Raw genomic sequence first — 12,996 nt, 5'->3', positions numbered from 1 at the left:
CAGAGCAGATCTAGGGCGACTACAGCTGTGTCAGGGAGTAAATAGGTGACTCATATAGTATTAAACCATAGCACCACAACAAATAAATTATTTTACACACACATGCATTTACATTTGGTGTTTGAACTGTTTCTAAATAATTTTGCACGCTTCCACGCATACGTCCGTATTGCTTAACATATTCTGTGTATGTATGTGTTTTTTTGTTTTACAACAAAACACTTGTTATCCGTTGATCAGATTATTCAGTCATATGAAATTAATATTGCAGTGTAGTGTATAGATGGTTGTACACCGATGTCTGGCTCCCCCTTCTGTTTGGTAAGTGATTGTGCTATGGGCCGAATGATCTCTTTGGTGGATGGACCCATTTGGTACCTGTTTTGACAGATTAGCAGATGTGTTTGCAGTCGTTGCCACGCGATTATGACGTGGAACATTTTCTTCATTTGTTCATTTTCAACAAACATTTCCGATAATACTCACGTAAAAGGCGAAGCCAAGCTGGCAATTATATTCTGCTATTTCCACTCTTTTTTCCATTGACAACTTGGCGACTTTCAAAATGTGCGTGTCTCTTTAAGAGTAGGGCGTGTCCGCTGCTCTGGAATCAGGAAGTAAGTTTATGTTGGGCAAAAAAAAGTCCCTCCTCAAGCTAGGCTGGTTGTATGTGTGCATCGCGAAGGCTGCGAGAAACATCACCAGCATCTTGGCTAGTTGCCGCCGCCACTTTCACCCATGGACGGCCCGCTGGTGGTCACCGGTATGTGTCTCCTCTTAAAGGCTTGTTGAACGGCTTGCGTGTTTGTGCTCTGCCTTGCGTATATTTTCCATATTCATCCCCCGCTGCGGCAGAGGTTACGTGGTGGCACGGGGAGTATGACCCTGATGTTGAAAAGTTATTCTAAGTTGTTGGAGGAGACAAGATCTAAGTTATTGAGGGATATGTGCTGCGCATCATGAGATGTATTTTGCCCCTCTTGAAATCGTGCGTTGTCACTCATAACACGGAATCTTTCTGCAAATAAAGGGAAGCTTGTGCTCAATCACTGACACAGCTTGTGTTTGATGGCGCCTGGTCCCCGTGAGACCTTCCTGAGGAAATGTGCCTTTGAGGATTGAAAGTTTCTATGGTGTCTCTGTCTTGGAGGATGAAGGTCATGTTTTAAATCTTGAGGAACGAGACTCCAAGAGGGCAACGACCAACGACTAGATAATTAAGGACACTCCCGTGATGGTTTTAGATAAGCATATTACCATAAACATTTCGGGGGCGTTCAAGCATGACCAGTCTGGTTACGCCAAACTCAAATGATGATGCATAGCGGTCACAGGAGGTCCGCAATTGCGCTAATACGAGCAAAATTCATGCGCGTGCAACAATGGAAGTGCACGTATGCGAGTCAGTTTGCAAGAAGACAAAAGCCTGCATTGGAATCTTTTTTTTTTGGAAAGACCACTTCAACATGTGTTGAAAGCAGCAAGAATTTGAACAATGTGTTGGAGTGGTCCAGAGAGATTGAGCAATGTTTTCGGGTGATATCACCTTTAGAAAATGTGCTCCAAAAAGCAGATTTAAACTAAAAGTAACATGTTATCACTTCTGCATTTCTCTACATTATTTGCTGACCAATTTCAATGAAAGAAAATGTAGACAACATTTTTGGGCTGGCCAAAATTCCGAGATGTCAACCGGGTCATAATCACCATCATGTTATAAATGCTGATACACTCCCTCAAAACTTGAATTAACTAGTGTAATTGGAAGATCATTGGTAAGAGAAGGGGTGTGTACAGCATGTACGCAGTGAGAACGGGCGAGTATTGATATGGCCTTATTTAAAAAAAAATATTATTGTTTTTATTTTTTAAAAAAAGTAAATGTATTTGTTACAGAGGATTTTGGAAGACAATTGTACCAATATGGCATCTACTTCTGCATCTAAAATTGATATAAAGTTCCTTTTGGAACAATATATTTTTGTAATAGTTATCAATGTTTGCACAAAACTTTCAGACTGATGATGTGGGGCCAAAACAAAGAAACAAACAAACAAATAAAAATTGGAAATGTCGTTGGGACATTTAAAGTTGATTTGGAGTTAAGCAGTCAGTGTAAATAGTGGCACACCATGTCATATGAGTTTGTCTATGACTCATTGATTGTGAGCACAGCTTGATCCACGTTGAAAAGAGGGTTCACACTTTTGAAATTATTTTAAATTATTTCAATTTTTCTTAAAAAAAGTCCCACACGCGATACTGTATAGCTTACATGTCACACAAATGGAGTAAAGTTTTGAAGTTATTATTATTTTTGAACATCTTAAAAAGCTGATATTTCATTTGGGATCTGTGCCCACTTTTTATATCCAATATTTGCCGATTGAGCTGATTTCCATCCATCCCCCCGTAACGCTGACCTCCAACATATGCCACTCACACATCTCTGTGGTTTAAAGGACAACCGACGTCTCACTTTTTTGTTTCTTAACTGACATCAGAAAAACGTTTTATAGCATCTAAAATACCCAAAACACGAAGTATGATATTTTTATTCAAAACACCAATAAAAATGACTTGAAGTGCCCAAAATCTGCAAAAAATTGAGCTGCGAATTGGGCATTTTCAGAAAGTCCCGCCCCCAGTTCGTGACGTCACGCCAAGACGTCTTGTATTGCTGGAGAATCAAAACAATGGCTTCAGATTCGGAGAATATGCTTTCTTGCTACACATCCAGTTATGAATATGATTCAAATAGTTCTGAAGAGGAAAGCATACAAGTTTGCAATCGATGAAAGAATTTTTCCGTGTCATTTTGAGCTAAACGGGTGGGGGGGGGGAATGTCGCACCCAAAAATGGCGACCAGCTCCCATGAGGAATGAATCAGCCCGTTTCCACAGGCTGATAAATTCCTTCCATGGAGCTTGGACGCCCTCTTCTGGTGGGTTTTGGGGGCAACATCAAGGATTTCAGACAAACAGTACAGCAAAATACATTGACGTGATGAAGGACTGCTACAATGTGTCTTTGTCGGTCGGGGGGGGGGGGCGTCCTTTCATGACGTCACGTACGGACTCGTCACCAACTCAAAAACAAGACTTCCTGAATATTCAGCGCGAGTCTTAAAACGTGAAATATAGCTATATGCGGTGGAATCATATTAAAATACGCCCAGTAGAAGTCATTTGAAGCCATTTTACAAATTAATGGACACAACTTGTCCGGAGACGTCGGTTGTCCTTTAAGTATCAGGTTACTTGCCCTCTCTCAGGCCATCTTTTCCTTTGCCCTCCAGCCAGTCAGACGACAATTACCCAGAAAGGTGACGCGGCCGAGGGGGAGATCAACCCGGACTACACGGCCTTTGTGCTGGTGCCCATCTTCTTTCTCTTGGGGCTGCTTGGGGTGGTCATCTGCCATGTGCTCAAGAGGAAGGGTTACCGGTGCACCACCACAGAGGCGACGGATAAGGACGAAGCCGAGGAGGCGTGTGAGGGAGAGGAAAAGGATCTGGAACTGGGCGGAGGTGAGGAAATCGAGTAATGTTCAGTAAGTGCACTGGAAGCGTCCAATGTATGTTGGGACTGAAATCAAGTTATTTCACAATTAGCGGGACTTTGGCAAATGGGAAACATAAATAAATAAAATAAAATAAGAGTCTTAAAGCCGAGTCATAGAACCTGCAGTCGATAGTTCTCCCGAACCTAAACATAGAACGAATTAGGTTATATATATATTTTTTAAACAACCACATTTTGGTCTGCTACCTTAATGCTAAATGGCGCCCGTGCTCCATTGCTAATATCCTCTAAGCTACAGACCGAACATAACACAGTACTACATGCAACAATCCAACAGTACCCACAGGCATGTATTTTTTATCCTCTATGAAGAATGACTCATACAAGTGCCGTACTGATGGACTGAGATGATATAAGATGTTTCACCTGATATTTGTCTGAAACTGCCCAAAGCGAGCACACCAGAAAGAACATCACAATAGCAATTCAAGTGATGCAGTGACTCATGCTGTTTGCTGAAGTTATTGCTCGATGAGTGAAATTAGTTTTTACAGTCATTTATATGCATAACTTGGCACAATGGAGAAAAAAACTTATTTGCATAAACTATCACACTTTTTTAAGGCGAAGCATGGTCTAAAGAACATTTTGGAATGTTTTCTGTGCGTCACCATTGATGAAAAAAAGACACTGATAAAAATTGCGTTGGCAGAACATAAATAAACTAATTCACTACCAGACAATGTGCAAAAATGTGTCCACTCCAGTGCCAGGTTTTTTGTCATTTTCACTCAATTTGCAAGACCCACAGAATATTGAGTTTTACGACTACATATACATTCAATACAGCGTTAGAAACCTTCGACTCTCTTTTTTCATCCCAAAAAAGAGTTAATTCCTAAGTTTTATGGGTCTCCAGTTATCTAAGCTTGAAATGAGGGTGGCTGTACAAAAAACAAAACCCACCCCCGCAAAAAAAAAAAAAAAAAAAAAAAAAAAAAATCGGGAATTTTGCGCCACGTCATGCTTTTCAACCTCCAAATAAATTTGGGAATGGCTGAACATGAATTAAGAAGAAACAATCCCTTAGTTTTTAATCCTTTTCAAGGGGCGGCCGTTTTGTCACTTGTTGACTTTAAATGACATCACAGTGCCTAAGGACTCTGGCATCCTATCGCATCTCAGCTTGACCAAACTTAGAAAACCATTGAGCTGTAATTGGTGGTTTCCACTAGCAACTGTGATGTCATTTTCAGTCGACTGCAAGTAACAAAATGGCTGCCTTCTGAGGAAAAAAGTGGATTTTGCTCCGCAATTTATATTCCACAAACACACTACTAGCCAAACGATTACATTTAGACACATAGGACACATTATTTTTGTAATTATATTTAGTTATGTATTTATATATTTATCTATATTTATTTGTTTTTACTTGACTTTGTCATGGAACAAGGTGTCAGATAGCTTTGTTCCAATAGCTTTGCTAGCACTGACTAAAAAGAAACTAAAACCAAAATAGAGCTTACTTGTATGTGTTTATTTAGTTTAGTTGCAAACTGCAGATTTCAAGGGTGACAAAAGAAAAGCAGCCTACAGATGAAACCTTTTTTAAACTCATTGTGACAAGAGGAGGCCAACATTCCTCTGTAGAGGGCGCTCATTTTCATCTTATTTGATGTGTCATCTTACAAAGCTTGTTTCTAAACACCAGGAAGTACATTCAAGCCACTGATTAGTTCGTGGAAACGCAGATGCTTATAATTTCCATTGGCTCACTCGCTGCGCGACAGCTGCGGCCCATGAACTGCCGTTACCGTCATGACGTGAAGGTCATGCAAGTGACTGAATTTTAAGAAGCCTTTTGCATCCTTCTCCGTAAACATTTTCCTAGTTTCACTTCTCCGTATGCACCGATATGAATCTTCCATGTTTACTCTGCGCTGTCGTGGGCTTTTCCTCACTTTGTGATCCCACACATGCCACTTCCTGGAATATCGCCGCTGCGCCGTAGTTTTTTCACATGGACCCACTCCCCTCTCCTGTGGCTCGACAAACAGCTCACATTCATTGCGCCCATTCGCCCCCGGAGCTCGCTTTACGTTCTGCGGCGCATAGATTGAATGCGCGGTGGCAGCGTGAGAACGTCTCAGTCGACGAGCCTCGCATATCACAAGGCCGCGTTAGGCTTTCGCCTCTGCATTCCAGAGAATTCATTTTCTCAGTGCACAGAGCGTTAGTGTTTGTAGATGAGCAGACGACGAAACGAGAGAGATTCGTCGCAGGGTCTGTGCTGCGTCTGCTCTCCTTTGGGGGCTGTGGTGAGGATAGATGAGAGTAGGATGATTTAAATAATCACAATCTATACAAGCCGTGCCTTCCAAAATTATTGGAACAGCAAGGTCGATGACTTTGTTTCCGCCTTATACTGAATATTTGCGCTTCCGATCAATGTGGACGTACATTTGTGTGATAAACAACTTGGGACGCTGTACGTTTTTGTTTTGAATCCATCCGCTTTTCAACTGAGTATATTATTAAACGACCTTAAAGTTAATAACATTGAATCATTGGTGGCATAACTCTTCCTTGCAGTCACAGCTTCAAGCGTTCGACCCATTCACTAGCATCTTTCTTCATTTAAAATGAGTTTCCAGGGCTTTACTTCAGCCTCTATCAGTTCATGTTTGGTTCTAAGTTTATTTATTTATTTTTGCTTGTTTGTTTGTGTGTTTATTTATTTATTTTGTCGTCAGTCTACTCAAGGAAAAAAAATGCATGCTCGATTACAAGGGTGTCAAACTAATTTTTTTGCCGCGGGCCACGTTGTAGTTATGGTTTCCTCTCGAGGTCCATTATGAATTTGGGGAAACCATTAGAATGTATAATCTTCTCCACATATTACATCTAGAGCGCACAACAAATGAATGAATAACTACTTTTCAAATTTGAAATAAAAAATAATGTTTGTTATTTTGGTTTACATGGAACAATTTGAAATTTTGGTTCGGACTTTAGCAAGCATCATGGCACTTGACATGCTTGATTTCCTTTCATGGGCCAAATAAAATGATGTGGCAGGCCAGATTTAGCCCCCGGGCCTTGACTTTGACACCAGTGTTTGATTAGGTTAAGGTCCACTGACTGATTTAGCTAATCAAAGACCTTCTCAATCCCCATGATAAAATCCTTTGTTGTGTTAGCAGTGTTTGAGGTCCTTATCTTGTTGCATGACTAGCTTCTCCCATATTCACTGAGGGTTTATTCAAGGTGTCAAGTTTATTCTTATACTCATGGTACGTGTTTGTTGTAGCACCGTGGGTCCTTGAGGAACAAAATATAACTCATCCCTTTCACACCCAATTAGCTGTGTAAAAAGCTTTAACATTAAAATCACGAACTACAAAAACACGACTGATGAAAGGATTTTGATGGTAACATATTTGATTGACAACGATACCTCCATGAAGCTCCGTGAGCAGCGCTGTCTCACCACGAGGCTCGAGTTGACTTTTTACAGGGCGTTCGTCATTCACGCACACACACTTCCAATGACCCAAATGGAACACATGCCCATCTTATACATGACATAACCAAAGTGTTGCCATTTGTCTCCCTCGCAATTGACACCCACCCAATCCTTATTTTTTTTCTCTAAAGCAGCTCATCTATTTTTTTCTTCTTCTTCTTGCTTGCAGAGTTAAATGACACCTTGAGTGACAACAATGACACAGTCGGTCAGATTGTCCACTATATTATGAACAATGAAGGTATGTGTCTCCTATGATTTATTGATTAAAAAAAGAAATAAATGATAATTCACTGCATGCATGTGCGTCTTTGCAATTAAAAAGGGCAACTTCTTACAGTTAATATCCTGCCAGTTCCCCATGCGCCATTTATTGATTGTGTTGTTCAATTCTAAAACCTTTTATTAGACTCCGTGGCTGATAGCGGCGTACCACAGCCCTAAAACAATTTTGCGCTTGTAAGTAAATGCTTCGAACAAGCGTCACTGGGTGCGGGTGTTCTCCCGAAGCCCACCGTGGTACAGGGCGATAAGAAAATGCTGCCGGCTGATAAGGCAGACAGATCAGCACATCAGACGTCTTATGGCCGTTTGATTGTGTGTTTGTGTGTGTGCGCGTGCGTATGCCAAGCTACATTAATCGTTTGAGCGATAATTAAAGCACTTATTCTGATTGTCAAGAAGTTAAAAGCAATTCCAACATTATTTTAGCCTTAAAAAAATAAGCATTGTTTTCCAGTTACAAATGTGTTTTATAGTATTACCCAATATTATTTTTGGGGGGATTTTTACTTCAAGATGGCACCATTTTGTTCTTTTTCTTTTTGTCTTACTTTCATAACTTTGATGATTTGAATTGGGAATTTCTCCACGGTGAGACCAATAAAGGTTATCTAATCTAATCTAATATAAATCTTGTAGTGCAGGGGTGTCAAAGTCATTTTTTTGCCGCGGGCCACATTGTAGTTATGGTTTCCTTTCGAGGGCCGTTATGAATTTGGGGAACCCATTAGAATGTTTAAATCCCTTCAAATATTACATATAGAGCACACAGCAAATTAATGAATAACTCGTTTTCAAATCTGAAGTCAAGAATAATGACTTTTATTGTGGTTGACATCCAAAAATATGAAATATTGGCTCAGATTTTAGCAATCATCATGGAATTTAACAAGTTTGATTTGCTTTCGCGGGCCGGAAAAAAGGATGTGGTGGGCCGGATTTGGCCCGCGGGCCTTGACTTTGACACCTGTGTTGTAGTGTGAACAATCAGGCCTACAAAATAAAAGCGGGCAGTTTTGAAGAACAAATTACTTAACCGGGTAGCAGCTTTCTCAAGCACGGAATCCGACGATATAAAGTCGCCGCCAACCGACACAAGTCGAACGTAGACGTAGCAAAACAGGCGTGCTTAATGCTAATTTAATAGCGATTACAATAGACCATGAATATTATGCTAGCCTCAGCCATTTGTGTGAGTGCAAATGTTCAGGTAATGGAAAACTACTGCTATCGTGACTGATAATTTGATCATATTGATAAATATGAACATTTTTTCAAATTTCAGTCAACTCGGAGGCGCTAAAAGCCATGGTTCATGACGCCAGCATTGATTCTGACGGGTAAGCTTTATTTGAATTATTGTCATTCCCCTATTGTGTTTATAAAATACCACTAGAGGGCAGTATAACCTTTCTTCCAAGCCAAAGGACAGCCGATCAAGCCAAGTTTGTTCTGACAGTTTTTAATGAGAGCAGGCAGCTGTGTGTGTGGGCAGAAGGGCTGGGGGAGGGTGGGGTCTCGGTCCTTAACACCCCACTGCCCCCATTTTTTTGTTTTATGTTTCGATACTGACCTAATTTCTCAAAATATAGCATACACAGGCTCCCTGATTGAACCACATCACTGGCAAAAGCGTCTTTGGGAACCCTAGAGAAAGCTATTTCCATAGAAATTGCACGTGGATGGTAAAGATTTGAAGCGGTTTAATAGATTATTCACATGTAAATCTGAAGTTGGATTGATTAGAATGGGTCAAGAACTGTAGAAGGAGGTGTTAAAGGACAACCAACACAATTTTTTTGTTTCCTAACTGACATCAGAAAAATGTTTTATAGCATCTAAATACCCAAAACACGCAGGCTGATATTTTTAGTCAAATGCAAGACACCAATGATAATGACTTAAAAGTGTCCCAAAACTACTTCAAAATGACCACAGAAAGTTTCAGTTTCAGAAGGTCCCGCCCCCTTGTTCGTGACGTCACGCCAGGACGTCTTGCCTTGCTCGAGAATCAAAACAATGGCTTCAGATTCGGAGAAGATGCTTTCTTGTTACTCATCAAGTTATGAATATGATTCAAATAGTTCTGAAGAGGAAAACATACATGTTTGCAATCGATTAAAGAAGTCCTTCCGTCTCATTTTGAAGCGTCTGGACTCCAATGTAGTGCCCAGAACACGCACAAGATGGCGCCCAAGCTCCGTTGGACATGGGTTGATTTGTCTGCTGGGAATTTGTGTCAACTAGTATCAAATAGTAGTCTTGGTGCAACACACAACGATTCACCATCGCACAAGTTTTCAGACCAAACAAAGTTCCCAAAATGCATTGTGTCGCTTCCCTCAGTCAGACGTGACGTCATGTGGGGATCGTCATCAACTCAAAAACAAGACTTCCTGAATATTCAGCGTGAGTCTTAAAACGTAAAATTTAGGTGGAATCTTTGTAAAATACGCTCAGGAGAAGTCATTTGAAGTCTAATGGAAAGTGTGTACTTTTCGACAGGTTTGAAACATGTCAGTGTATTTTGAATGACCACAAGTCATTGGAAGTTTTCTACATATTGTCCAAAAGGATGCAAACAACATGGTCAACAACATTTTTAGATTGATTTGAATATCACAATTTTTTGAAAATTTGAAGAAATCTTGTTAAAACTGACTACTTGGAGCTAAAAGACAACTACGGCGCCATCTGCTTTCTCCCTCCAAAGTGCGCCCATCACCCCCACCTCCCCCTTTACGCCATCCCCTCCCATGACCCCCGTTTCCCCGGGATCGCCGCCGAATGCGGCCAAGCACACCTGCAACCACCTGCACACCATCGGCGGCGTCAGCGGCCACAGGGACGTCTGCACGCGCTGCAGCCAGAAGAAGTGGCCGCTAATGAGCAAGCCGGCAGCCCGCAAGGTGGAGCAACGGCGTAACCCCTATGGAGAGGTCACGGTGTTGTCCGTGGGCAGGTAGGTGCCATTTTCTTGCTCGCTTGAGGAATTGGCAAAGAGGCCTTTAAATTAAAACATCCCAACAAATAATATCACTTCACTCCATATTCATTATTTGACACCAAACCCCTGAGCGGAAATGCCTACCGGGACCCAATGAAGACACTGTCGTTGTCCTCATCATGTCCCCGCCCCACCCCCCACCACTCCAGGTTCCGTGTGACGAAGTGTGACAAACCTGCCCGGGAACGGCGGATTCTGCTTGTAGCAGATGGCAATGGGAGTGTCCCATCCGAAGATGCTGTGTCAAATAGCTGTACGGTGTCCGAGTCCCAAGAGGTTAGTGCCCGGAAAGTGTGCCTTGTTCTTATAGAAACCCCATAAAAATAATGGTGTATAAAAAAGCCTAATGCCACCTAGTGGAAGAAAGTTGAATTACTCTGCCAGTCACAATAAGACATTGTTTAAAAAAACAAAAACAAAACATAAACAAAAACTATTTCAAAAAGCAGAACGGCCCGGTAGCCAACTGGTTAGCCTGCGGACTTCACAGTGCAGAAGTCGTGAGTTCAAGACCCGGTCCGTCCTCCCTGTGTGGAGCTTGCATATTCTCCCTGTTTTTCTCTGTGTGCCCTGCGATTGGCTGGCAACCAATTCAGGGTGTCCCCCGCCTGGTGCTCAAAGATGGTTGGGATAGGCTCCCCCACCTGCCCCCGTGATGCCAATGAGGAGAATGGAAGGAAGTTTCAAAAAGCCTGAGTAAAACCACATTTGTTGAAAACCAAATCGATATCTCCCATAGGTAATAATAAAAATCCAGTCAATCCATCCCAGACACCCCTCAAAAAAGTGCATATTCTAATAAACAGCGCTCCCGGTCTGTCCGGAAACACCCCAGTGGAGCAATATTGACATCAAATTTCCTGTCAAAAATCAAGACCTCGACAATAAAATGACGGCAGTAGGATGACGCCTTTGGTGCAGCTGTTTTTGTTTGATAATATGCCAATATTTGGGAGTGGAAGTGAAAACTGACGGATAAACACCAAGTCATTGCAGGGAGTTGAATGGTCATATCACATGCATTTTTTATGTATTTTATTTATTTATTTATTTATTTATTTAACAAGGTCTGAAATTATGTAGTAATTAAGTAACGAGAACGGGAACACATTTCATTTGTAAGGGCCTTTCAAAACTCTCAAGGTTACTTTACAGTTTTAAATATGTGAGATTGGATAATTTTCCACGGCACAATTTTGAGCTGCTTTCCCTTCCGTCTTTTTTCCCCTCCCCCCCATCTGATTTTTGTGCTTCTATGTGCAATTAGGAGGAGAAAGAGAGCTTGGATAAAGAGAAATGAGAGACATCCAGGTAATTAGTAAACTGCAGCGCCTACTTCACACGTGCTCTCCATCCAGCAATTCATCAACATTTTTTTCTCAATTTTCTCGAGAGGAGACACTTTTAAATCCTCCTGACTGTGAACGTCGACACATAAGAGCAATATCCAGTGCGTGCACCACCGTCCCCAGCGCTCCACTTTGTACACTCCTCGCACCTACTCAACGGGACCGGCGACACGCAGTCATATGAGCCTCTTCTTATTTTCCAGCACGGAAGAAGAAACGCAAATGTTTCTTTCCCATTTCACGTCTCCCCCTGCCAAAGCCGTGCGACAGCACGCCAAAAAGGTGCCGGAAGCACACGCGCGTGCCGACGTCTTGTTTGCATCGGTACGACCTGTCAGATGGAAACAGGAAGTAGGGATGAGGTGATGTCGTTGCTGCAGGAAGTTGTCATCACGTGCGCCAGTCAGGAATATATCAATTAGTGCAAGCGTATCATTGACAAAGCTTGATGAGCTTTTATGTGCCAGTTATATTTTTTTAACGTTACATAAAGTCAGTCGACGTCAAGGCCCATTTTACTGTTGTTATATGCTATATCATTTTATTTGTTTTTCTCCACTTCCTTCCACAGCATACTAAAGAGTGCACTTATTTTTTTGGTAGATTTGATTGTGGCTATGAGTATGAGCACTCATCGGCGTGAAGGGTTGATTGTTGTGTTGGGGACGTTCATATGCTAAAAAGTAGTTCATTCCATTTTTTTTCTCCTCCTGTCTTCATTTTAACTTTGATATATATACGATCGAGCTGAGTGTTTGATGCTGCCTGAAGGTCTGAAGTGTTATAAAAGCGAGAGAGTGTTGCCATCAGTTACTTTACGTGTCTACCTCCTTTTAATTTCTTTCGGGGTTATTCACCTTCCAAAGACATGTAAAAAATGTTTATTACATATTCATCAATATGATCACATCCGTTTTTTGGGATGTATTACATATGTTTTTATTGTTTATTTCTGATGTTTTTTTTTAATTTAACGACCAAAAAAAGGAAATAAAGAGGAATGTACATAGAGTTGACGTCATTGCATTTACTTAAAAGGTCGCAGTAAGCTGGAGTTAGACGACACTGAGCCAAGCGTAAAAGGGGACGAGGGTGGTGATGGTGGTTTAACCAGACTGACATAACACACCAGTTTACGTCACCCGCCCGCGGCTGTGAGCTTTAAGCAAAGCTGCCTTCCCCAAAACACACAAGGTCGCAGCAGGGCGGGCGAGGCGCAGGCGAAACTGCAAATATTGACTCCTGTTGTTTACCTGCGCTCTTAGCCAGTATCATGCACAAAGTTCCAACTTTAAGTCAAATTT

At 41.6% G+C, this 12,996-nt stretch overlaps 1 protein-coding gene across 3 annotated transcripts; it reads left to right on the top strand.

Moving 5' to 3' along the window:
• The first annotated feature begins 608 nt into the window (after positions 1-608).
• On the top strand, positions 609-12,703 carry rell1 (RELT like 1). Of its 3 annotated transcripts, none has more exons than XM_088990497.1 (8): positions 609-763; positions 3,300-3,530; positions 7,224-7,295; positions 8,622-8,676; positions 10,050-10,298; positions 10,493-10,619; positions 11,611-11,654; positions 11,896-12,703. In XM_088990497.1, the coding sequence occupies exons 1-7, from the start codon at positions 739-741 to the stop codon at positions 11,641-11,643; spliced, it is 792 nt and encodes a 263-aa protein (XP_088846623.1). In that variant the 5' UTR covers positions 609-738; the 3' UTR covers positions 11,644-11,654; positions 11,896-12,703. The 3 variants fall into 3 exon arrangements, with proteins under 3 accessions (XP_088846623.1, XP_088846622.1, XP_088846621.1); XM_088990496.1 differs by having other exon boundaries at positions 11,739-12,703; XM_088990495.1 differs by having other exon boundaries at positions 11,611-12,703.
• Positions 12,704-12,996: the final 293 nt, after the last annotated feature.

Source organism: Hippocampus bargibanti, linkage group LG02 (assembly GCF_051943395.1).
Source record: "Hippocampus bargibanti isolate YZ-2025 linkage group LG02, ASM5194339v1, whole genome shotgun sequence".
Classification (NCBI taxonomy): Eukaryota; Metazoa; Chordata; class Actinopteri; order Syngnathiformes; family Syngnathidae; genus Hippocampus; species Hippocampus bargibanti.
The sequence above is the reverse complement of the archived record's forward strand: the minus strand, read 5'-3'. Positions and strand labels throughout refer to the sequence as shown.

Excerpts from the sequence above, each read along its gene's own strand:
- rell1 (XM_088990497.1), top strand. The coding sequence starts at position 739 with ATGGACGGCCCGCTGGTGGTCACCG. Across the intron at positions 7,296-8,621 it reads CTATATTATGAACAATGAAG|TCAACTCGGAGGCGCTAAAA; the intron begins GTATGTGTCTCC and ends TTCAAATTTCAG. Across the intron at positions 8,677-10,049 it reads GCCAGCATTGATTCTGACGG|TGCGCCCATCACCCCCACCT; the intron begins GTAAGCTTTATT and ends CTCCCTCCAAAG.